General features: G+C 50.2%; 3 protein-coding genes across 3 annotated transcripts; all 3 read left to right on the top strand.

The window, feature by feature from the left end:
• Window positions 1–773: 773 nt before the first annotated feature.
• Window positions 774–18,380, top strand: nup98 (nucleoporin 98 and 96 precursor). Its single transcript, XM_088279319.1, has 35 exons — window positions 774–1,061; window positions 2,330–2,439; window positions 2,597–2,692; window positions 2,768–2,959; window positions 3,030–3,169; window positions 3,356–3,463; window positions 3,557–3,737; window positions 3,806–3,972; window positions 4,446–4,583; window positions 4,658–4,793; window positions 5,276–5,368; window positions 5,540–5,671; window positions 5,755–5,888; window positions 6,574–6,761; window positions 6,842–6,958; window positions 7,832–8,003; window positions 8,112–8,211; window positions 8,282–8,404; window positions 8,476–8,614; window positions 8,680–8,857; window positions 8,940–9,101; window positions 9,177–9,380; window positions 9,842–9,959; window positions 10,714–10,904; window positions 11,271–11,440; window positions 11,996–12,234; window positions 12,859–13,116; window positions 13,691–13,848; window positions 13,984–14,124; window positions 14,239–14,393; window positions 14,562–14,783; window positions 15,456–15,697; window positions 16,759–16,913; window positions 16,972–17,086; window positions 17,307–18,380. Exons 2-35 carry the CDS (start codon window positions 2,361–2,363, stop codon window positions 17,483–17,485), a joined length of 5,322 nt encoding a protein of 1,773 aa, XP_088135445.1. The 5' UTR covers window positions 774–1,061; window positions 2,330–2,360; the 3' UTR covers window positions 17,486–18,380.
• Window positions 18,381–18,804: 424 nt separating this feature from the next.
• On the top strand, window positions 18,805–20,229 carry LOC148320653 (ribonuclease kappa-B). The gene is made up of 3 exons (XM_088279318.1): window positions 18,805–19,118; window positions 19,696–19,778; window positions 19,882–20,229. Exons 1-3 carry the CDS (start codon window positions 19,041–19,043, stop codon window positions 20,024–20,026), a joined length of 306 nt encoding a protein of 101 aa, XP_088135444.1. The 5' UTR covers window positions 18,805–19,040; the 3' UTR covers window positions 20,027–20,229.
• An 833-nt stretch (window positions 20,230–21,062) lies between these two features.
• Window positions 21,063–24,341, top strand: bacc1 (BPTF associated chromatin complex component 1). The gene is made up of 7 exons (XM_088279627.1): window positions 21,063–21,464; window positions 21,681–21,741; window positions 22,344–22,438; window positions 22,508–22,609; window positions 23,258–23,442; window positions 23,599–23,688; window positions 24,097–24,341. The coding sequence occupies exons 2-7, from the start codon at window positions 21,721–21,723 to the stop codon at window positions 24,159–24,161; spliced, it is 558 nt and encodes a 185-aa protein (XP_088135753.1). The 5' UTR covers window positions 21,063–21,464; window positions 21,681–21,720; the 3' UTR covers window positions 24,162–24,341.
• Window positions 24,342–24,723: the final 382 nt, after the last annotated feature.

The following is a 24,723-nucleotide window of genomic DNA, read 5'->3' as shown; positions in this document are numbered from 1 at the left end:
TTCCATCCATCCATTTTCTGTACCGCTTTTCCTCATTGAGGTCGCGGGGGTGCTGGAGCCTATAGCAGCCATCTTCGGGCAGTAGGCGGGGCCACACCCTAAACTGGTTGCCAGCCAATCGCAGGGCACACAGAGACCAACAGCCGTCCGCGCTCACACTCATACCTAGGGGCAATTTGGGCTTTTGCAATGTACCCGGTGGAAACCCACGCAGGCACGGGGAGAACATGTAAACTCCACACGGGATGGCCGGAGCCGGGATTGAACCCACGCTCGATGCTGTCTCTCACTGTGAGGCCATCGTGCTAACCAGTCGGGCCACCGTGCCACCCTCACCTGTGTTTTGTAATACTCATTTATTGCAGAACATTTTTTTTCAGCACAGTAAATGAAATGCATGACACAGTAATAGCAATGATGATCTCGCTAGCTGGCGGAAATGTCCCATTTACCCAAAAGTATTTTGCACGACAACGGAGGAGCCCGTACATACCCTGGTCGAGACGAGGGCTTTTGTTTCACCCATAGGAAGGACCAAAAAAAAGGACGGAAACAAAATGGGGCGAAAATTATTTATTTAGTTTGTAACTTTTTGGAATATTAAAAATTACAAACACTAACAGGACAACGCATACAAATAGATATATAAAACAAAAAGGGATTTATGAATTAAAAAATAAAAATGTCGTCATTTCCTTAAAAAAAACATATTATTATTATTATACATGAAAATCCTCATTAAAAATAGATCAAGGACAACAATTATTACGTTAAAATAAATAAAAATGGATTGAAGCGCACGGGAGAGCCGGACGTGACGTTTTACGCACAAGTGAAAATCCGTTGTCGTCATCACGCACAGTTGAAAATGCGGCGTGACGTTCGTTGGACAGTTTCCCTCCGCGCCGACCAAGCTAGCTGCATGTCAAGCAAGTGACACATTTTTCGAACCTTGTTGCTCATTTCTTCCCGCCCTTCGCGTTCCTTTTTTCCCTTTCTCTTTTTTTGCCCCGACTGCAACGAAGCTGGAGGTGGAAAAAGTGAGCAAGTCATCGCCAAAGGCAAGTCACCTAACAGGAAGGCCTGTCGCTCGCCGGCTCTTGTTGTTTTGCGGAGCTAGCCACAGTTAGCTAGACGGCTAACGTAACGTAGCGTAATGTTACTTTGAACGCTCGAAAGTTTTCACGACGACTCTCTCGCTGCAACTCGGTGCGAGTGGTTTGGAGCCCCACGTAAGACCAAAGTGACTTTGTTGACGTGCGCGAGCGATCAGATCGGCGAGCTAAAGTGTGAGCGGCAAAAATGCTACAGCATGCTATAGTGGCGATTTGCTGTGACGACGACGGCGTTTAATCAGCTTTATTACACCATCACGCTCGCCGGCAAGTCAAGTGTGTTATTTTAGCGATGAATGTGCACACAATGACATTGAGTGGCCTTAAAGAAAAGGCAGAGCCAATTGGATCATGCTGACCGCGAGACATCCACGACTTCCAAAACTCTTGTAAGTTTTCACCTTCGGAATTTACTAGCTTATGTGTAAGATCAGGTCTTAAAAATTGAGACCAACCTCATCAGAGCCATCTTTTAAAGGCTGGTCCGGTATTATAGGAGTGTCATGGTCGTATGTTAAATAGTCAAGTGTTGGATTTTGAGAGCCATTACAAATGCGTCAAATTGTGCCCAACTTCAAAATCAGATTTTAGTTGTGACCGTTTTGACATATCGCCGGTTGCAATTGTTTTTTTTAATCTTTAGTCAAATCTGATTTTTTTTTTTAATCTTTAGTCAAATCTGATTTTTTTTTTGTATAGCCGTTGATCACAGAAAGTCTCAAAGGGCTTCACATACCCACAGTGATCCGAACTACCTGGAAGGCGAGGAAAAACTCAAAACCCCATGTGGGGAAACGTGGGAAACCTTGAGAAGGGACCACAACGGTTGCTAAGCCGTGCAATATTTTATCGGTGCGTAGCATAACTTTGAAGTCGCATCTCAAGTGGACCGGAATCGAGGTAATATGATCGATCTTTCTCGTTCTTGTCAGGAGTCTAGCGGCGCATTTTAACATTGGTTTAAGAGCTGCAGTTTTCCGATTGTATTTGTAGTTGTTCAATAAATCATGGGGTGGGTACTGATTCTGGTTCCCTTACTGGTTTGGCCTGCGACATGTCTCCGTAAATGACCGAAAATGTTGCCGGATGTTTTCCATTTAAGTTGGAACGTGTTTCATCCAGTTGGGATGTCTCAGTTGACTGTTCATGTCGTGAGAAAACACGACAGCGGCAATGATTTGGAAACACGAGATGTGTGTTTTGCTTATTTGCAGTGAACCCGTGCTGGCCGACTAGCAGGGCAAGATGTTCAACAAATCGTTCGGGACCCCCTTCGGCGGAGGCTCCGGGGGGTTCGGCACCTCATCCACTTTCGGGCAGCAAAGTAAGTCTTTCAACCTTTCGTCCAGTCAAACGCCGTATGAAGGCTCAGTCAGCCGCTTGTCGCTACGAAAGGCGAGGTTGTCGGGCACTTGTGGGACGTGAGCGCGTGGCTCATTTTTTGATGGTGGCTATGTTGGCCGACATCGGCGTGTGTGCAGATGCAGGCTTCGGGACCACGGGGGGGTTTGGTACGTCTGCGTTCGGGGCAACCACCAACACCGGCGGGCTCTTTGGCACTGCACAGAATAAACCCGGTTGGTGGACTCTTGCCGTGCCGTATTGACGCCCGCACACGGAGTGTGACACCCGTTCCCTCTCTCCCCATCCAGGCGGCTTGTTTGGCGCCAGCACCTTCAGCCAGCCGCCGACCTCGTCCACCAGCACCAGTTTTGGCTTTGGCGCGCCCAGCGCCACGTCCACCGGCCTGTTTGGCAACACGGCGGCAGGGAACACGACAGCCGGCGGGCTCTTCTCGCAACAGAACAATGCTTTCAGCGCCAACAAGCCCACGTCCTTCGGAAGTGAGTTGGCGCTGCCCAGTTGTCCCTGGCGCCTTTCACCCAGTCACGGCATGCGTTTGTCTCAACGCAGGCTTCGGAACCAGCGCCGGCAGCGGCGGGCTCTTTGGCTCCGCCAACACTGCCTCCAACCCTTTTGGGGCGGCCACGTCTCTCTTTGGAGGCTCGGGCTTCTCGGCGACGCAGCAGCCCGGAACCACGGTCAAGTTTAACGTGAGTTGGTGCCGATTATTTTGCCCTTAAAAGTCATTTTGGAATGTTGTTTGAGTTGCTCTCTTCAGATCTTTGAAGTGTCACAAAAAGTGCAAATATTCGTGGCAGTCACAGTTCTGCTAGATGCTTGTTTTCACCAAAAGGCAGGCTTGCTTGAATGCAAAATTCTTCCTTTGTTGCACGCAGGCTCCAACAGGAAATGACACCATGGTGAAAGCCGGCGTGACCACCAACATCAGCACCAAGCATCAGTGCATCACCGCCATGAAGGAGTACGAGAACAAATCCCTGGAGGTGAGCGACTGGCTGCCGACAGGATTGACATGTGCGTGCTCGCTCGCTTCCTGGTTCTCACCGCGTTTGCATTTTGAATTTGTGGCGCTCCAGGAGCTGAGACTGGAGGACTACCAGGCGGGACGGAAGGGCGCCGCCAACCAAATGCCTGGCGCAGCGGGCGGCCTGTTTGGCACCGCCGCCCCCGCGGCCAGCACCCCCGCTGGCCTCTTCGGCTCGGCGGCATCCAACAACAACTTCACGTTCGGACAGAGCAAGAGCACCTTTGGTCAAGGTGAGTTGTCGTGACGCCTCGAGGCCCAAACGCACCGGGCGTGATCCAAGCTGTCGTCGTGCCTTCAGCTTCAACGGGGGGCTTCAGCGGCACCACGGGGGGCCTCTTCAGCCAACCCAACCAGCAGCAGGCCGGCAGCCTCTTCAAGCCCTTCGGTCAGACCACCACGGCGCAGAGCAGTGGATTTTCCTTTGGCAACACCAACACGCTGGGCCAAGCAAGTACCAACACCATGGTGAGACCCTCAAATGCACGCAGCACTCCATTTTTGTTTTTTTTCTCTTGTCACAGCCACGACTGGCCTAGCATAGTCATGATGTCCATGATTAGTTCCTGTTTGCGCTTTCGATGGTCCAATTTCGAGTCGGTCCACACGATTGGAGTATCCGGCAGCAAAGGTCAAAGGACAAACTGAAGTGATTGGTTTTTTTTTTTTTAACTCCAAGCTTCAAGATTTCCGGACTACAAAACACTTGCTGAAAAGCAGCAACAGCAACATTTCACCATAAAAACAAATCTGTTCATACGTTGGACATTCCCACATGATCGACAGCTTCTTCATTAGCCGCTACACACGTGCTTGTTTTGCTCACCGGCTAAATTTCTTTTTTTCTCATATCGGACCGGTATCAAATGAGGACACGCCTCAATCTGATTTTGTCGAGATATGTCGTCCGAGTGGTATTCTCTCGCACGCCGTGTCCGCAGGGTCTCTTTGGCAACACGGCAGCGTCTCAGTCGGGGGGCTTGTTTGGCACCGCCCAGACGAGTGCCCCCACCGGCTTTGGTGCCGCCGGCGGACTCTTTGGCCAGGCCGGCGCCGGATTTGGGAGCGTGGGCACTCAGGTAAGAGCGACGAGCAGGAAAAGTTAGTGGAATGAGACGGCCCCCGCCGACGTACGTGTGGTTGCCTCTTGCAGCCGAGCATATTTGGAAACAAAGCCAGCGGCTTTGGCACCACCACCACCAGTGCTCCGTCCTTTGGCACCAGCACCGGCATCTTTGGCAACAAGCCTGCGCTTGCGCTGGGAACTGGAGCCAACCCTTCAACTTTTGGTAAGAGCAAAGCTTTCTTTGTTGGCATTTTGTCGCGTTTTTTTTTTTCCAAATGTTCGACCTTTTTGTCCGCTAATTCCAATCCATTTAACAAGAGTTTGAATGCGGTGGCCACATCCCTCATCATGAGAGTTGTTTATTTGATTGTTTTTAGTTTATTTTTGTTGAGGCCAACCCACCGCGATGGATTGTCCACGTTGCACTCAGGCCAGAGGTGGAAAAAATGTCAATCCCCAAAACCTGGCATTTGATCAAAGGTGTGCAGACTGTTGTGGGGAAACGCTGTACTTTGTTGACACTACCCTATCGGTCCGTGCTTCGGCACCATTTTGTGACATTTTCGGGCGTTCCAGAAAGAGCAAAAAAAAATCGCGAGCGTGTAACGCCGTCAGTTCCCCGCACTGCATTCAAAGTTAACGTAAGCACAGGATGAGCACGATACACTTTGGTTGTTTTGTTTTTTATCCTGTTGCTGTTGGCAGGCTTTGGTGCCAATCCCGCAGGAGGTAATCTATTTGGCAACAAGTCGACCGCCGGAGGGCTTGGAACTGGACTGGGGAGCACCTTCGGGGCAGGTATTGTCATCTCTTGTCATGTTCTTTTGGGCCGTGCCTTCTGTTTGAGCTCAACGCCGCCCAGACGATTTGTCATCACTATGGATGTTTATAACTGGATGACCTGTTTGATGGTTTAAGACTCAATCTTAGCGTCTTTCTTTTCACTTTTTGATACATTTTATTCGGCAGTGGGCGCCTGCACCACGTCTCTGTTTGGGAATAACCAGAACAAATTGGGCTCCACGCTGGGAACGTTTGGCACGAGCGGCTTCAACGGCGGCGCCGGGGCCATCGGCTTTGGAGCGCCTCAACAGCCTGTCGGTCAGCATCGCCTCTCAGAAGTCCGGATGTGCAGATGTGCCACACGCTCGCTTATTCCCATTTGTTGACTTTTGTCCCTCCAGCGCTGACGGATCAGAACGCGGCCGCGGCCCAGCAGGCGATGCTGCAGCAGCAGTTCAGCGTGCTGGCGTACTCGCCGTACGGAGACTCGCCCCTCTTCCGAAATCCTCTGTCGGACCCCAAGAAGAAGGAAGAGGTGAGTGGCGCGACATTCTGCAGACGAGGCAATGACTCGAACCGCATGACTTGACAAATGGGGAACGAAATAATTTTCAATGCCAGTTTGGTCATCACAAAAGGATTTGTAATCAATTTATTTATTTTCGGTCTTGTGTAGTTCTTGGCACTAACTAAAGAAGAGACAAATGTTACCGTTTGTAATTCATAATTCAGTTCATTGACGCCATCCTCAACATCGCTTGTCGGTGTGAAGTGCTGACGTAATCATTAATCTGAATGAATGGATTATTTTGTCCGTGACGTTGACAAAAATAGCAAGGCGAAATCATTAATCATTACAAAACCCACAAATAAGTAAGCTAGCCTCACAGATCAGCCAGCGATGCAAACACTGGATTGGGATCAGTTTCAAAAAAAAAAAAAAAGGCCTTTTTGACCAATTTTCAAGGTCTACGTTGTCCATCCATCCATCTTCTGTAGCGCTTCTCCTCACGCGGGTCGCGAGGGGTGCTGGAGCCTATCCAGCGATCTTCGGGCAGTAGGCGGGGGACACCCTGAACTGGTTGCCAGCCAATCGCAGGGCACACAGAGACCAACAACCATCCGCGCTCACACTCATACCTCGGGACAATTTAGAGTGTTCAATCGGCCTGCCATGCATGTTTTTGGAATGAGTGCGTTGTGTTTCTGTCCAATCGCAGCGTCTAAAACCAACCAACCCGACAGCCCAGAAAGCTCTGACGACACCCACGCACTACAAGCTGACCCCCCGACCGGCCACCAGGGTGCGCCCCAAAGCTTTGACGTCATCGGGCGGGACCAAGTCGCAGCTTTTCGACGGCCTGGATGACGACGAACCCTCGCTCACAAACGGAGCCTTTGTTCCCAGGTAAGTGCCTGTTGCCGTGGCGACCATGCGCTCCTCGCAGGAGTCGACGCTGAGCCCCGGCGTTCCCTTTGCTTCCGCAGGAAGAGCATCAAGAAACTTGTGCTGAAGAACTTGAACAACAGCCAGTACTGCGGTCCTGCAAGCAAAGACGTCGATGACCTCGCCTCGCCGTTGGCGTACGCTCAGAACGGACACAGGTCTCCGACTAGCGCTTCATAGCTGTCATGCCATAAACTCACTGTACGTTAGATGGGCGGGGGGGCCGTTGCACATCCAAACACCCCAAGTGAAAATTTGCAACATTCCAAAACATTTTTCAACGTGGATTTACTCATCCCACTGTGGAAGATTTCCTGAGCACCTCTTCCCACTCTTTTGCTGTCAAGATATGAGTGCCGCTAGGATAACATCACTCTGCAAGAAAGGAAAAGAAGACTCAGTCGGCCAAGTGCGCTTGCTTCGAGCTGCTAGTCGGCCCCCAGTACAAGTTGACAAAAGAGACAGACATTATCATCATAAGCATTCTTTTAATAACCGAATAATCTGTTGATTGTATTTTTGATTAATGGACCAGTTGGATAAATAAAACCCCAAATTTCTATCCCTTTTTTCAAAAACTTGAGATTGACAGTACCCGATTTGCTCTGTAACATCCGGCCAAATTGGCAAAAATCTCACTCGGCGTTTTCAAACATTAAAGCAGATCAAACTCAAATAAAATACATTTGCCTTCATGGAGGATTGGGAAAAGCGGAGGCTGAAATTCTGAGCTTTTGGACAATGTCTCCAAATGATACGTTGATTATTCTCTAATTGTGTGTCATCACCGATAATGTTCAACCAGATCATCCGTCAACTATTGAAATTGTGCAGCTTCATGCGAACGACAGGCTGACAGAAATCAGCATAGATGAAATATGAATCGTCTTGAAACAACTTTAATGTGCATGGAAACATTGATGCCACCGTGCCACTCTAAATTGAAATGGGGGGAGGGGGGGGGTTTGGCTTGCGGCGGGCCCCGAGCCAATTGCTATCCACTTGACGCCGGCACGCCGACTTGTCCGCAGCCAAACGGAGAACGACGAGCCGAGGGCGGCGACTGCGGCCGACGACCCGGAGGTCACACACTTCTACGTCAACCCCATCGCCAAGCCCGTTCCGCAAAGCCGCGCCACCTACGCCCTGCAGGACACCATCTGCGAGCTCAACGTGCACAAGGCCGCCAGAAATGGCCTGGAGGTGAGCCCCCAAGCGCTTCGTCGACGTTAGTTTGGAGAGAGCGATGATTTTGGGTGGCTGTGCATTTTTTATTTTTTTTTTTCCCTTCTTCTCCACATCAACCGCCAGTTGAGCAGCGAGGACGCTTCGGCGTCTCCGGGCCAAGAGTCCTCGCAGGAGGACCGAGACGACATCCTGCACGAATCCAACCAGCCTCCTCACCCCGCAGGTGCGTGGCGTGGCGTGGCGGCCTGGTGCTCTTCGCTTTCCGTTTTGATGTGGTCGCTTGCGCTTTTCAGGCATCGTGCTGAGACGCGCGGGTTACTACACCATCCCGTCCATGGACGAGCTGGCTGACATGGTGGACGGCGACGACGGCGGCGGCGAGTGCGTGGTGGAAAACTTCACCGTCGGCAGGAAAGGTGACGCCGCGTGACATCGGAGTTGTGATCGGACGGCCCGCTCAACGCCGTAACGTGATTGGCCCTCGCAGGCTACGGCTCCATCTTCTTTCCCGGCACGGTGAACGTGACGGGGCTGGACCTCGACCGGATTGTTCACTTCCGACGCAAAGAAGTCATCGTGTACCCGGACGATAAGAACAAGCCGGCCGAGGGCGAGGGCCTCAACAGGTGAGTTTTCTCCCAACGGGCGGCCGCCGCTTTTTCTGACTGGCCGCGTGCGTCTGTGGTTGCAGGCGGGCCGAAGTGACGCTGGACGGCGTTTGGCCCAACGACAAGACGAGCTGCACGCAAATCCGAAGCCCCGAGCGTCTCGCCGACATGAACTACGAAGGCCGGCTGGAGAAAGCGGCGCGCAAACAGGGAGCGCGCTTCCTCGAGTACAGACCTGAGACCGGCTCCTGGGTCTTTGAGGTGCGTTTGTGTGGACGCTGAGAATTTGGCCGCCTCTTTTGTTGTGCATTGAATTGATGGCGTTCTTTCTTTTTGGCCCCAGGTGGCTCATTTCTCCAAGTATGGCCTGCAGGAGTCGGATGAAGACGACGAGATTCCGTTCAAGACCGACCCCAAGAAGCAGAAGATGATGATGTCGCTTCCTCCCTCCAGACTGACGCAACCCCCCCACCCCTCCCAGCAGCAGGTGGCGCCGCCGGCTCAGGTAGCAACGCCGCTGCCGTTGTCACTCGGTATTCCGACAGCTGGCCAAAATGGCGCATTCCCTCGGTCTCGTCAGACCGCGGCGGTCGGCGACCTGGTGAGCGGCGCGGGCCAGTTGGACAGCGACATGGCCGACGTCATGCAGAGCGTTGCGGCGGGCGACCAAGACGACGGCGAGCCGGCGGACGGCCCGGGAGATGCCGCGGGTGTCGAGCAAGATGGCGTCTCCGCCTGTGGCCACATGGCGTCCTCGCTGGGCATCAACGCGCACACCTTGCAGGTACGCCTTGCTCATAAACATGCCAAGAATGGCCAGTGAGCCCTCGTCCTGATGTCATCTAGCAAGCGTGGAGCGCTTTCAAGTCCCAATCGGGCTCCCAATTCTACCATCGGGCGCTGGGCCTGAATATTTTTGGCTTCCCAAAAAGGGCGCCGAAGCACAATTTCCGATTTGCACGCATCGGCTAGTCCCGTCTTCGCTTCGAGGCGGCGTTACAAAGTGAAGCGAGCTCGTCACATTCTTGAGGACGACCGTGTGCTAACCACAACGGGATTTGCCATACTGTCGGTTTTTGTTTGTTTTCTACATGACGGAATGCGCCTGCAAATGCTGAGCGACATCTGTCGTCATTTGCTTTCTACGTCATGGCTTTGAGGACTCGTACGGTCGTCCCAACGTGAGAACGAGCGCGCCGCCAAGTGCGAGTTGAGCGTTGAATGTGCCGTTTGTTTGGGTCTTAGATCATGAAGGCGTCTCTGTTTGCTGAGGATGAGGATGAGAATGACTTCTTGCAGGATCACGTGAAGATGTCCGCAGACTTCTCCTCTCCGCGCCTCCTCCTGCCGGCACGACCTTTGGGTAGGAACTTGAGCGGCCAGTGAGCTTATTTGACGTGACGAAAATGGAACGATTTAGAAAAATCTCAATCTGAAATCGAACTGGGACGACATTTTACAATTTGCAAAATGATTTGACATATTTTGATATTAGTGCAGGGTTGTTAGCCGGATGAAGAGAAGGTCGAGCGGTCGTCGGGGAGTTGTAGTCGTCTTAAAGTGCATCGCACAGAAATGTCATCCCATAAAAAAAAGGCGCCAGCTCGAATGGCTCACCTGCTCTCGATATTTAACTCGGCGAACAAAATAAATAATAATAGAACACTCAACAACTGGGTTTAATATTTCTCAAGATGAATTCAAGCCACCAATCCACCAGACGTCCTCGCTTTCTTATCATTTGAGCGCATGCTCGCTTCTAACTTTAGAAGCGGAATTTTCCGCTGCACTTTTTGGACTTCAAAGTCTGTGGACTTTAAAACTGTACCAGGTTTGAAAATAAGATTCTTGTTGACTTTTTCCCGCACGATACTGAGCATGGTCTCTTTTTTTTTTTTTTTTTTTTGAAATCTTGCATACAAGTAAAACATTGAAAACTAAACAGTTTTTGAAGAAACTCAAATGAATAAATACAAAACAAAACCGTCCTGAAAACTAAACTCCAAATGAAATAAAAACTAAACTATAACAACAAGGCCAATGTATTCTCCCCGCCGGACGAACCCACCCAGGGCGTATCTGAAACTTTTTTTTTTTTTTTTTGCCTGTGTGGCCAGTGGGCGGCGTCTTCCAGGCTCGCTTTTCTTCTGGCTTGCTGTCGTCGCGCCCCGATTCTCCGCGTGGGTCCGACCGGGCGGCGCCCGTCGCCACTTCCTACTTGCTGCCCGCCGAGCCCCCGGTGAGGACCGTCGGGGTCCGCCGCTTAGGAGGTCCCGTCCCCCTGGAAGAGTCCATCACGCAAGGAAAGGCAAGAGGACGCTGCCGTCATGTCGCCAAATCGAACAACTGTTCCACCACTTTGCATGGGAATGAACTTGAATCTTTTCCTGTTTCGAGGTGCAACAACTCTTTTGATAATGGAGTCATCATATTTTCATTTTCCAAATCCTTTTGTCGTGCTGCATAAGAGCAAACAATCGATTTTTGAATTTTATTTTTTTTGCATCCCACAAGCCAGATTTTCTGCCTGTTGCCACAGACAAAAGCAGGAACTTAATCATCAATGTTTGTCATTTGAAACAACGAGGAGAGAGAAATTGAAAAAATGGAGGTCCGCTGGTGTTTGTTTTCATTGATCTTCTCCGTGAGGCAAATGTTTTTTGCTTGCTTGCAGGAAAACTTTCTGATGGACGCCGGTCTGTACGCGGGGCGCTCGTTCCGCGTGGGCTGGGGACCCGGCTGGACGCTTGCGCACTGCGGCGGCCGACTGAGCTCGCCGCTTGGCCGCCGACAGGCCGCCAACACGGACTTTGGTTTCCAGCCCAATCGTGCCAGGAACAAACCGTAAGACACCCCGTGGCGCGTGCTCGCCAAGGTGTTGACCGTGAACCCAAAGCGACCACCGGTGGCCTTTTGTCACTTCCGATACAATGCGGCCTAGAATGATGTCCCATACAATGCGATGTGAGCAGGAAGGATGCATGCTGTCATTCTTTGTTTGTCAAAAGAGATGAGATCAAGTTATACTATGAAAGCAAATAACGCTTATCCTTGCTGTGACGTGTGGAGAATCTGAGCACGTAGCCGAGTTGGAGTGATGAAGAAAAGGCAACTTGCGAGTCCCTGTTCCAAATCACCCGTCGAAACAACGGCGGCTTGCGTCACTCGCTTAGCTTAGCGCCGGCGTCCTGGCCGTTTGCGCTCACGCTGCTGCATCCGATTCCTCCGGATCTCATTCGGGTGAATGAGCAACGCGTGAATTTGACGGATTGATTTTCACCGCCGGCCGACATCTTGTTGCCGACTGCTCGCCTCTGAGTGCAAATATCAACATTTTGTGATTCCTTCTCGCCCTCATTTAACGTGAGCTTCCATATTTGTGAATGTGTTCTCGGGCAGGCTGACGGAGAGCCCCTACAAGGTTCTTTTGGAGCGGCTGGCCGGCCTGGGAGAGGAGATGACTGAGGAGCAGAGTCGAGAGGTGCTGCAGCGCCCCCTGGAGATCTGTCTGAAGCACAGCACCGTCAGCACGGACGCCTCGGCTTGCCCTCACGTGCGCCCGCAGCCCGGCGTGGCCGCGCTGCGCGACTACGCCGATTGGAGTTCTGAGCTGAGCGACAAGCGGGAGAGTGCCGACCGTAAGATGCGCACGCACGCACCCACGCACACACGCGCGCGCCAAAACGTCTTGCTTGCGGAAAAAAAAAACAACAACTTGGAAATGGACTTTTTGCTATTGAATTTTGCAATTGGTTTGGTGCTTTTGAAGCGTGTGATTCATACAGCGTGGCTTTCATCCCCGAAGGTAGAGCAGTGCGGTGCGTTATTGTGGCGGGACATGAACAGGAAGACGCCAAAACAAAACATGAGGTCTACAATATACCCCCAACCGCCCTCATGCTGTTGAAACTGGCAAGTGAATAACCCCAAGAGATGGCGGCCGGAGGGCTGGCAAAGAAAAACGGGTCGAGTGCCCAGCTCTGGTAAAAGCGTCCTTAAACTATCGCTGGTGGCACACCTGAAAGCAATCGCGCCCTCTCCCCTGCCCCGATTGGCCGGCCGAGCTGGACGCGGGTCAACTTGGTGGGCCGTCACAATGATGGTTGACCGAACATTTTGCCCGACGCCAGCGATATTCTGCAAGTGGCACGTCGGTGTCGTCCTTTGTAATTAATATTCAGTACTTGACAACATCACTTGTTGGCGCGTCGTCTGCGTTGGGCGTCCACACGTGTTTATTGCGATGCTTGGCGTGTCCACAGCGCTGCTGGCCTACTGGTGCGAAGTGTGGACCCTGTGCGAGGCCCTTTGGGGCCAGCCGCCGCACACCGAAGTCCCGGGCCACTACGAGCGGCAGCTGGAGAGGAGGCGCACCTTCTCCGCCTGGCTGTCTCGGCGCACCGCCCACCGGGTGGAGGAGGAAGTGGCGCAGGCGGGGAGAGGGCGCCGCACGGAGGCCGTCTTCAGCTACCTGACGGGAAACCGCATCAGTGAGGCGTGTCGGCTGGCGCAGAAGGACGGTGAGTGCGCGACGGTTTTTCCACCGAGGGGCACGATGACAAAAAAAACGATTCGATATCCGCCGAGGCGACTTCATTTCATATACAAGACAACTCGATGTGCTTCGCACAAGCAAAGGTGGCACTGAGACAACCTGTTTTTATTTATTTTTTCCTGAAATGTTACCAACAGACTGTCAGTTTTTTTGCTCTATCAATTTGAAAATGTGTCTGAAAAAAAAGATGAAAGTTATTTTTATCCATTTTGTCAGTCAATAAAAAATAATTGACCAATCCAATTATTAAAATAATTGTTGGTTGCTGCCCCAAGTCCTTTTTTTGTTTTTCTTTCACACAGTGTGTCACCCCCCCCCTCCCCCCCAACCTTTGCATGTGGGATGTGATTTTAAATGCTCGGACAAAATGATTGGTGCTGTTAATGAAAGAAAAACATCAAATGGCCAATAAAAAAAGCATCAGAAATGTCTTTAGAATTGCAGAAGCATACAAATGACAATGACCATCGCCACGAGTTCATGTCCTCCATGGTCCGCCACAAGTGTCATTGTGGCTAACCTCGAATTTGTGGCGGCAGGAGACCACCGCCTGGCTCTGCTGCTGGCGCAGGCCGCCGGCTCGCAATATGGCCGTGAGCTGCTGGCCTTGCAGCTAGCCGACTGGAACCGCATGCAGACGGACGGCTACCTGACGGATGAACGCCTGCGAATCTTCATGCTGCTCGCCGGAAAGCCCGTAGGTGGCAGATGCCCAAGATTTGAACACATTGCGCGTGGATGTTTTTTGAACTGACACGCCATCTCCATGTACGATGTGTTCATGTCGGTCTTGCGCTTCCTCCTCCATGCTGATGGTCGCGTTCCGCTGCAGGTGTGGCAGACGTCCGAGTCGGTGGTGAACGCGTGCTCGCAGCTGGACTGGAAGCGCTGCCTGGCCGTTCACCTCTGGTTCATGCTACCGCCCACCGCCTCCGTGGCCGACGCCCTTGCCAAGTACGAGGATGCCTTCCGGGTGAGCCGACGACCGGAAATGTTTGGGAGTGCGAGCGCTGCGTGAAGCTGCCGTTCCGAGGAATAAGGCGTGACAACGGATGACTCGCCCAGCCTTAAAGCTTTTCTTGTCTAGGGGTCGTGCGAGGCGGGCAAATATGCATGCGGCCCCCTGCCTCCGTATCTGGAGGAGGCGCGGTCACAGACGGACCACCATGACAAAGACGCAGAGGAGGTGAAGCAGCCTCTCTATGACGTCTGCTTCCACCTGCTCAAACTCTACAGCGACAGGTACGCTCGAGTCAAGTCGCACCGTCTCCAAAATTGGTGATTGAGCGCGAGAGACGAGCCGCTCCCGAAATGTTTGTTTGTTGTGCAGAATCGGCATCGGGGATCCTTTGGGCAAATGTTTTTGGGGAAGGCCTGGCTGGCTTCAAGCGTTTGTTTGTTTGCTTGCAGACACTACGGCCTGTCGCAGCTGTTGGAGCCTCAGAGCGCCACGTGGGAGCGTCTGGATTTGCGGCTGAGTTGGCACCTTTGGGGCGTCCTGCAGGCGCTGCACTACAGCCACCTGAGCGCTGCGCGCCAGGGCCTGCTGCACGCCGGCTACGCCGCGCAGTTGGAGAGCGCCGGCCTGTGGCACCTTGCCGTCTTCATCCTGCTGCACATCCCCGACCATGCGTACGTACGCACGCACCTACGTTGACGTGAACTGAATTGTTTGAGCTGCGATGGGGTTGCATAAGTGTACACACCCTCTTTCAACTGGGGGTGTGCTGTGTTCAGAATGAACCAACCCGTCACATTCACGGAGGGCTCCGATCAGCGATTTTTGTAAGTGGTTTATCTGTCCGTTAAATACAATGCTATCCGTTTACCCCCCCCCCAAAAAAAGAAGACTTTTTAAATAGTCGTTGCAGAAAATTAACAAACAGAAATGAATGATTCAGCTCTGTTAGCGCTTTGCTCCGTAATGGCCGACAGAGAATCTGCAAAAAAGTTCATTTGATTTTGCACGCTTTGCAACCTAATCAGTCGACTGCCACAAATCGATATGTCCTTTTGAAATGTGTAAACTATTCATGGATCATCAACGCAGTAGTTGATTGATGACGTGATTGACAGGTGTTCAATTTTAAGTTGCTTCCATTTGCTCCAAATAAAGGAAGCAAAGAGGTCATGGAGATGCCAGATTCTTTATCATTTGATAGCACTCATCAATCGCTCCGCCCATCTACTTCATATGTGTCAAAACGGACGTCTTAAGTCGAAAAACAGCCCAGCCTGACTCCGTTTTGCGATTTTCCAAAGCTATGTTTGGAAACGTGTTCCTTGCCTCCTCCTCTTCTTTAGCCAGCGCCAGCGGGCGGTGAAGGCCATGCTGAGCCTGCACTGCCCCCTGCAGGATACGGACGAGTCGCTGAGAAGGGAGCGCTTCCTGACCCGGCGGCTGCTCGTCCCCGAGCGCTGGATCCACGAGGCCAAGAGCGTTCGCGCCCGCCACTGCGGCGACAAGCACCTGGAGGCGCTGCACCTCTACCACGCCGGCCGCTGGAGCCAGTGTCACCGGCTGCTCGTCGCACATCTGGCCCCGGGTATGCGCCCCGCCTTCCGTCTGAAAACGCCATTCCAATGCGATGCAGTTGACCCTCGGGTGGAGATGAGTCCGATTCCCTCCATCACGGTTGACTTTTTTTTGTTGATTCTTCCGCCCACAGTTGATTGGTCTGATGGGATGAATGCAGTTCTTCTCAAATAATGGGGCGGGAGGCACACGGTGCAGTGCTGACCCTGGGCAACATTCTTTTTTTTTTTTTTGTCATTGCACATCCACCCCACTAGTTGGCAGTGGCGCTCTCCTTGCCCATTGTGCGCAGCGAGTATCAACTCGACGGTGTCACTTTATTTTGCAACAAAAATGCTATTTATAGTTGCAGAAAACAGTGGTTGGTGTGGTGGGGGCGAGAATAGTTTTCTTCGTAACAGAAAGTAATCGAGAAGCGCCGGATTAATGGAATACTGCCGGAATGCTACGTTGCGCCAATCCCATTTGCTAAAATAGCAACAAACAGGCGGGCACCTGATTGGACAAAACGATTCAACATCCAGCCAAGAAGAACACGGGGAGTGACGGAACGTAACTGCACTCGAACAAAATCAGGCCAGATTGCACGGAAAGTAGTGGAAAGTGAAAGCTTTATCTCAGAATGTTGACTTGATTCTTTCACTTACTTTTCCATAGAAATGAACTTCCTTCTTTTGGAATTCTGACTATTTTTGGAGGGAGAAAAAGACTTTGAATATCTTGACACAGAAATCAAATTGCATCTTAATTCTTGGGAAAAGTCTACTTTTCTGTGTAAAATGTCTACGTTTTTTCTTGTCTCTCAAATAGCCGTTTCAATTTCAGTATTTTTTTTTTGTCTTGGCAAAATCAAACCACTGTATCAAATGGTAAAAAATGCAAAATTCCAACAATTGGACTTGGATAATTTTTTCACCAAATGTCTGAAAATTCCACCTTGTTGCTCCTAACTACAAATTTGTTCTCAAAAATTCTTGTTTCTTCCCCATTTTTTTTTTCTTTCTTTCTGTCTGGCAATGACGGCGTATCTCCTAACTTGGTACGAGTGTTAAATAAAATGCCATTTGCCAGATTGCATCATCAACGACAACCACGACTACTTGCTGGAGATTTTGGAGGGGCTGGCGGTGCCCGAGCACAGCGGCACCATCCAAGATTGGGACACCGCTGGGAAGGTTTACCTGGACTACATCCGGGTCACCGACACCCTGCGGGACGTTCAGCAGGTGGGTCGCCACATGACGACGCGCGTGACCACGCCAGCTGACGTTTGTTACCTTCCAGATGGAGGGCGGCGGCGGCTATGAGTTGGAGCGCCTTCACACGCAAGTCACGTCTTTGTGTGACAGGATCCAGCTCCTTCCCTGCGAGAGCGCCAGAGACCGCTTGGCACAGTCAGGTACACTCCCCAAAAACAAAACGCATTCGCTGAATATTTATTATTTTGAAAGTAGTCGTAAGCTGAAGAGAAAGTTAACAAACGTTGCTTATTAATTTATTTAATGATGGAAACGGACATCCCCGTCTCCGGAAATCAGGTTAAGATTTTGCATTGCCAACAATGTCCGAGCAAAAGTAAAAGTGGCGAGGAATGCGTGCGTGTTTGTGCTCATGCTCAGAGATGGCCAAGTGCGTGGCCAACATCCTGCGCGTGGTGCTGAGTTTGCAGCGCGGCGTGGTAGCGCCGCTGCAGCTGGTGCCGCACATCGCTCGCCTGCCCATGCCTGAGGACTACGCCCTGGAGGAGCTGCGAGGCCTCACCACCTGCTACCTGCGCCAGCTCTTCGTCGCCCAATGAGCGCCGTCCACCAATCCAAATACGCGCCTTACCACTCACATCCGGGACACTTTTGCGTGCGTGCGCTGTCATTAGCTTAGTAAAAACGCTCCAGCATTGTGTGTCCATATGTGCAGAGGCGATATATCTATCTGTACCATGTTTTATGAAACAAAAGGTCCCAATGGACAAAAGTCCAATGGTCTATTTTTGTAGATTTTTTTTTTTTTTTTTTTTTTTTGGGGGGGGGGGGGGTTGTTTCTTATGGAGTGTATCTACACGTATATTAAAAAAAAAGTTGGAAAATGTTTTGAAATGTAACTTTACTCAAATTCAAATAACTACTTTTCTGCGTGCTTAAAATCACTTTTGTACAAAAATGGTCTAGTCAGGTGTTATTTTTGTTATCCTGTGACAACTCTGGCCGCATGGCGTCCTTTTGCGTGTTCAAACATTCTAAATAAAGTCTCGCAAGAAAGAAGTGGCATCTTGCTGATACTAAGTCATGGATGAAAGTTACTCATCCACCTGTTGGAGACTTGCTAATTCCTGATAACTCCCTTCCAAACTGTCACCAAAGCAATGTATGATGGAAGTTCAATTCTTCACAGTCCCAGACACCCAAAAAGATCAACCTCATATACAAAACTTCATTGGAGAACTAGCGTGAGATGCAGAAGACATTTTTTTTTATATGTGATTTTACTTTTGAGAGGCTGAAACTCTGGAAAAGTCTTTGGACAATTAGTTGAATTTAAGAATAATTGTCTTGAGCTTGTTAAACGGATATATTTTTTAAATCTGTCACTCTCATGCTTTGGAACAAACCGAATTGTAAGAATAAGACGTCCTTTATTAGTCCCACAATAGGGAAATTTGCAATTGTGTAAAATGTTTTAACAAACCACAGAATGTATTCCGCATGTCAAGCTTTTAACTCATTGCTGTATAGAAGCGGAAGTCACAAGGATGTTTTCTTTTTAGAAAAAAACGCCCAGGTGACAAAAAAAATAACACAATTTGAGATTTTTTTTGAGTTTACAAAAAAATAATTACCTCACAAACTTGTACAAATAACTTTAGTTGTTATTAGTGGGAAATGTTTCCATGAACGTCAGTACTCTATTACTTTGTGTTTTTCTGCTTGAATGGACTCCAAAAATATCTGTGCGTGTGCAAGGAAATACAAATAAACAAAAAAATGACCGTAGTAAATACATGTAGTTAAAATTCACTTTCAAGATCCTAAAATTATTTCAGTAAACGCTAAACTTCGTGTCAAAATGTTTGCACAAGGGAATGAAATGAAAGCAGGCAAGTCGGCGACGAGGACATTCGTTGGGTGTTTCACATAGCTGACCAGGAGGGGGCGGTGACGCGCCACCAACAAAGAAGAGGAAGTAGCCGATGCTGGCCGAGCTTTGCCGGGTTGAGCCGAACTCGTGAAGATCAGCTGACTCCAAGCCCGGCTGTCATTCCTTCCTTCTTTGGCGGCCTTAGTTCTTGTCCAGGGCCACAAAAGGAAAAGAGGAACACTCGTCGTCGTGTCGTGTGACCGCTGAGCCGAGCGCGAAGGATGCCGTCGTTGCTCTTCTGCGGCCCCAAAATGGCCGCGTGCGGGATCGTCATCAGCATCTGGGGCGTCATCATGTTGGTAAGAAAACACTAACAGGATGTTTTCATTTGCTGCCTGCAACTTTCTTATTTCGTATTTCTGGCGATAAATGTGACGGTCGCAGGCGCTTCACGATTACGCACCGTGGCGACGTTCGTTGGCCTCCAGAGTGTAGACGGAGCCCAATCGCATTGGCATCCAGGTGACATGAAAAGAATCCCAATGGCGAAGCGATCACGTGATTTTGGTTTGAACGAGTCCCCGCGTGGCTTCTCGGGACAAGAAGCGGCAGACTCAAAGCACAAACCGAGAAAGGTTTCGACGTCAATCAAATGTTGTGATCGGTGCTGATCATGATGACATCCCAGCCGTGCGTTGCGGTTTTGCTTTGCAATTCGGAGGTGGAAGAAAACGACACTTTTTGTTCACAATGACGAGCGGCGAAGGGGACATTTTGATGCACATTGCAACATTTCTAAAGCGAAGACGAGGCTGGGAACATTGGGCATTCAGTTCAGAATCCAAACGCAAACAAGAACGTGTCGTCACTTTCCTGCACCGCTCTGTTGCCAATTGTGAGGTGGTCAAGCACGCCTTTGCTTATTTGTGTCTGCAGGCGATGCTGGGGATCTTCTTCAGCGCCAAGTCGGCCGTGCTCATCGAGGACGTCCCGTTTACTGAGGAGGACATCCGCAACGAGTCAGTCGTCATCTTCTTTCAGCATGGCGCTCTTGCGCACGTCAATATCTTTCGTGACAAGTCTGGAATGTGTTGCGACGTCATTGCGTGTGTCTTCCCGCAGTCAACACCCTCCTCAGAACATCTACGGTCTGTACAGCCAAGTGGGCATCAACTGCTTCATCGCGGCCGCCGTCTACGTGGCGGTGGGCGCCGTGTCGCTGTGCCAGGTTCGACTCAACAAGCGGCAGGAGTATATGGTGACCTAAGATGGCTGGCCCCGCCCCCGCGGCCGCCCATCGGCTGCGAGACGGACAGAGCCCTGTGATTTATTTCACCTTGAAACGTTCCGTGTTGTGACCTTGTTGGCGTTCATTTTCCCCAAGTGAAAACGTGTGACAGGAAGTGTGGAAGTCGGAAATAAAAGTGGATATAGTTTTGTGTGGAAATAAAAATGACAAATCTTTTGGCACTCCACTACACTCCATCGCAGGGGTGGGCAAACTTTTTCATTGGGTTTCTGAATGGGTTCTAAAATTTGACAGAGGGGCCGGACCGGGAGCAGATGGAAGGAGTGTTTTGGTAACCTCACTTCATCGGTGAATAAAAATTTGATTTTAAATGGAAGTGAACATGGGCAAGGGCGGCACGATGGCCTCACAGTGAGAGACAGCATCGGGCGTGGGTTCAATCCCGGCTCCGGCCATCCTGTGTGGAGTTTGCATGTTCTCCCCGTGCTTGCGTGGGTTTCCTCCGGGTACTCCGGTTTCCTGCCACATTTCAAAAACATGCATGGCAGGCCGATTGAACACTCTAAATTGCCCCGAGGTATGAGTGTGAGCGCGGATGGTTGTTCGTCTCTGTGTGCCCTGCAATTGGCTAGCAACCAGTTCAGGGTGTCCCCCTCCTACTGCCCAAAGATAGCTGGGATAGGCTCCAGCACCCCCCCCCCCCCCCCCGTGACCCTAGTGAGGAGAAGCGGTACAGAAGATGGATCGATGGATGAACAAAAGCATTACAACAATGTATAAGTCTTTGAAAAACCGCAGTATTTAGAAAATAAACATTAACACGGTATTTCTTTTCCAAGTTTGCTGGGCCGGATTTAAACGTGTAACGGGCCGCATGTGGCCCCCGGGCTGCTCCATCGTCACCTTTGTTTTATCGGAAAACTCCACCGTGATGATGGGCATTGGCAACAACGCGACCAATGAAAACCGTCGGATCAAGAGGCTCCGCCTTTTCCGGCCAAGACCAACCAATGGCGTCCACAGTTTACCATTCGGTCGCTGTCACTCCTCGTAGTGATGTGGGTTGCTAAATGTGTTCGTCGCGCGGTCATGTGTTCTAATACTTTTTTTTTTTCCATCTGTGACTCAATGTTTGACTTGTGAGGAGCATCCTTCGGCGTCCTGCGTGCCTATCGAAGACGTCACGTCAATGTGCCGCTGCTTTGTGAATCAGGCTGGTTAAATAACTGTGTTTGGTTTGTTCATGTTAATGAGTTTTATGGAGAAAGAAAAACAAACCAGATTGGTGACAGCCAGGGGTGAAAAAAAACACACATAATATATATAATAATATGAAAATAATAATATATAATAAATATATTTGTGAAATACGCGATTAAGCGTGACGTCATCTGCAGGCGCGCAGGCCACCGACGGAACTCGTACCGCCCACTTTTCTTCCTGCTGACTTGACTCGGTACGCTTTTTGAGTTATTTGCGTGCTGCCAAATTCTGTTTGACAAACTTGAACCTTTTGGTCGGCGTGTTGTGGTTTGAGGAGCGTAACGGGCTTCTCCATGGAAACCCGCTCATTAGAGCCAGCCAGCCCGGCTAACGTCAGCTAGCTAGCAGCAGTAGCTAACTTTGTTTTTGTTTATTATTATTCTTATTTATTTTTTTTGCATTGACAAAGAAAAGTCGACAATAGCGAAGAGCTGCTGACGTTGGTCGACATGACGTCTGCTTCTGCGAAGGTAATGAGCAGTCCGCCCTTCCTGCTTGGAGTTTGCATGTTCTCCCCGTGCCTGCGTGGCTTTTCTCCCGGTACTCCGGTTTCCTCCCTCCCTCATTCCAAAAACATGCATGCTAGGTTGATTAGACGCTCTCTAAATTGTCCCGAAGTGTGATCATGAACGTGGATGGTGATAGGCTCCAGCACGCCGCGAGCCTCGTGAGATAGCGGCTCAGATGAATGATGGATGGAATTTGGAAAAAACCCGCGAAGCCGCAAAAATTGAAGCGCGAAGTGGCGAGGGAACGCTGTATTCACCCTTTCATCCCTCATTGGTACCATGTACTGCTGCCTCTACTACTTTTGATGCATCAGATTTAATTTAACTCAATAATGACAATTTGTGAACAAAAGGTTGAGTTCACATTGGAATCGTTCATGCTATGATGCATTCGATTCACATCACAATTGTTGACAAAAAGTTTCATTTGCACTTTTCTGCATCATAATTGCTTCGAAATTGTTTGATTGGTGTGACACACAAAATTGCGCGTATTGTCAACAAAATGTGGCATTGATTTGCAACGTTGCCTTTGTGTGATTGTTGAGCAAATTCTCTCGCAGGTGGGCGAGATCTTCTCGGCGGCGGGCGCCGCTTTCAGCAAACTGGGAGAGCTGACCATGCAGCTGCACCCCGTGTCCGACAGCAGCCCCGCAGGGTGAGCGCGGCCGCCCGCACCGCTAATGGCTACGCTACGATAAGGCAGCTTAGTGCCGTCTGTGTTCAGGGCCAAATGGACGGAGACGGAGATCGAGATGCTGCGCTTGGCCGTGCGGCGATTTGGTGATGACCTCAACAGCATCAGCAGCGTGATTAAAGATCGCACCGTGTATGTACTCGAAAACCTCCCCTTACACTTTTAGCCCTCCTACGCACTTAAAACACATTTACATTTTAAGTTGACTCCTACATTTTTTACGCCCCTTGAGTTGAAATGCTTCACGCTTCACATTAATACCACATTTGTGGAGTATGAATGGAGCAGCAAAACGAATTGTTTTGAACCATCTGAGGGAGCGGCCATTTTGTTACTTGCTGTCAACTGAATATGACATCACGGTTGCTCAGGGTTCAGCTTGCGAGCGTCATGAGCAAACGCAGGAAACGGGTGAGCCGCGATTGGTCGTTACCTGAGCACCTGAAAAAGTTCCGGCTCCAGCCCAGCCGTGTAGTGTCGAGCTCTGCCTTCAAAAACAAAAGTTAGTGCTGTAAACACGCGTCAAGGCAGTACCGTGTAAAATCAAGTTCCAAACTTAATTGCTTCCTAGCCTGAAACGTTCACAATGTTTCCCATTGAAATACAATCGATCCATTAAATCTGTTCCGATCGCAAAACGAGTGTTCTGTGCTTAAAAATAACTCAAACGCAGTAAGTGAAGACGCTCTCAAAAGATTTAAGAAAAAAAAAAAAAAGGAACAATTTGGAGGCACCGTTCTTAAGTTGAGAGTGATCGTGTTTGTGTTTGTCCCGCGGCAGCGCTCAAATCAAGAACACGGTCAAGCGGAAGTTGTACGAAGACAGCAGGGTGCCCCTCGCCGTCGACTCGCCCAAAAAGAGCGGCAAGAAGGCCGCCTCCGCCGCCGCGCCCCAGGTCGTCGTGGCGACGGGAGTGCCGAGCGCCTCTTCCCTGGCCCCGCCCATCAAGAAGCAGAAGACGGCAGGTAACATCGCGCGTGCTCGCCATTGGCAACAAACGTTCCCTTTGCGGAACTGGCAGCAAAATGGCTTCGTTGCCGTCTCCAGAATGTTCACTTGAAATGCTGCGTTGCTTTCTTGGAAAAAGTCACTCAATGAGTCTTGTCGCTTGCCGCCGCCAGACGTGACGCTGAGCGCGCTCAACGACTCGGACGTCAACAGCGACTTGGTGGACATGGACGGACTTGGCAAGAAGCTCAACTTCGACCAAGGTCAGCTTCGTTCGGCTTCCCAAAATATGCCGCCTGCCGCGTCAAGTCTTCATCAATGATGGCACGAAAAAAAGAAATTGTTTGAATACTTTTGGAAGCAAAATATACGAATAGAACTAGAACATGAACGATCGTCGCTCGGTCGGTCGTCCTCGGGAAATGAAAGGCCAACTTCCGGTGTCCGCCTGCTGCCGCATTTTTTGCAAAATGACAGCCAATGAAAATCTCTCTTGAAGGGAGATTTTTTGCCGCGCTGGACACGTCGTCTAAAAATGAACGGCTTCTCCCGAGCGACGAGGACAAACGAGCTCCATCGCGGTTGCGCTCGCTTTCTCAGGCCGAGCGCCACGCCACTTTGGCCAACTCCGTGCCTCCACGCTCCTTCTCCTTCTTTGTGGTTCTCCACAGAAAATCTCAACCTGGACTCCGGCCTCATCATCAATCCTGGAGACCTCCCGCTACTCTCCCGTTGACGGCCGCCACTTTGAAGCGTCAATTCGTGTCAACGTTGAGAAAGAAACTGCTGAAACGTGACTCGCTGACGGCCGACGAGAGGAGGCTCACGTAGCTCGTTTGAAAATTTACTTTTGACATCAGAGCAGAAAATGAAACGGTGATGCTCCGTTTCGAAAAAAAATATATATATATCCAGATTGTGTTTTGTTTTCATCACATTGCAAAAAAAACTTTCATTTCTCACCAAGACAATTTGGTTGTTTTTGCTCCTTCTTGGTGTTATCAAGTCTCCTTTGCACTTTTTCCCACAAACTTGTCGCCACGCAAAAGCCAAACGTGGTTTCGATGTCAGCTGCTGGCCGGCGGCGCAAACGCCGCGAGTCGCTTTTGGCGGCAGAAAAAAAAATGTCAAAAAGCGCCAACAGATGACATCAATGAACCTCATTTATTCTTATTACAACAACAAAAAAATATGACTTTGACAACATCCGTGGAATACACAAGGTAATTATGTTTGACTGGTGGGGAAAAAAAATCTCCATATAAAAGATTCCTGGCGCAAAAATGTTTGAAATGTTG

The sequence above is a fragment of the Idiotropiscis lumnitzeri genome, chromosome 17, assembly GCF_059441095.1.
Source record: "Idiotropiscis lumnitzeri isolate Australia: NSW breed Sydney's pygmy pipehorse chromosome 17, RoL_Ilum_1.0, whole genome shotgun sequence".
In the NCBI taxonomy this organism is placed as follows: Eukaryota; Metazoa; Chordata; class Actinopteri; order Syngnathiformes; family Syngnathidae; genus Idiotropiscis; species Idiotropiscis lumnitzeri.
The sequence above is the reverse complement of the archived record's forward strand: the minus strand, read 5'-3'. Positions and strand labels throughout refer to the sequence as shown.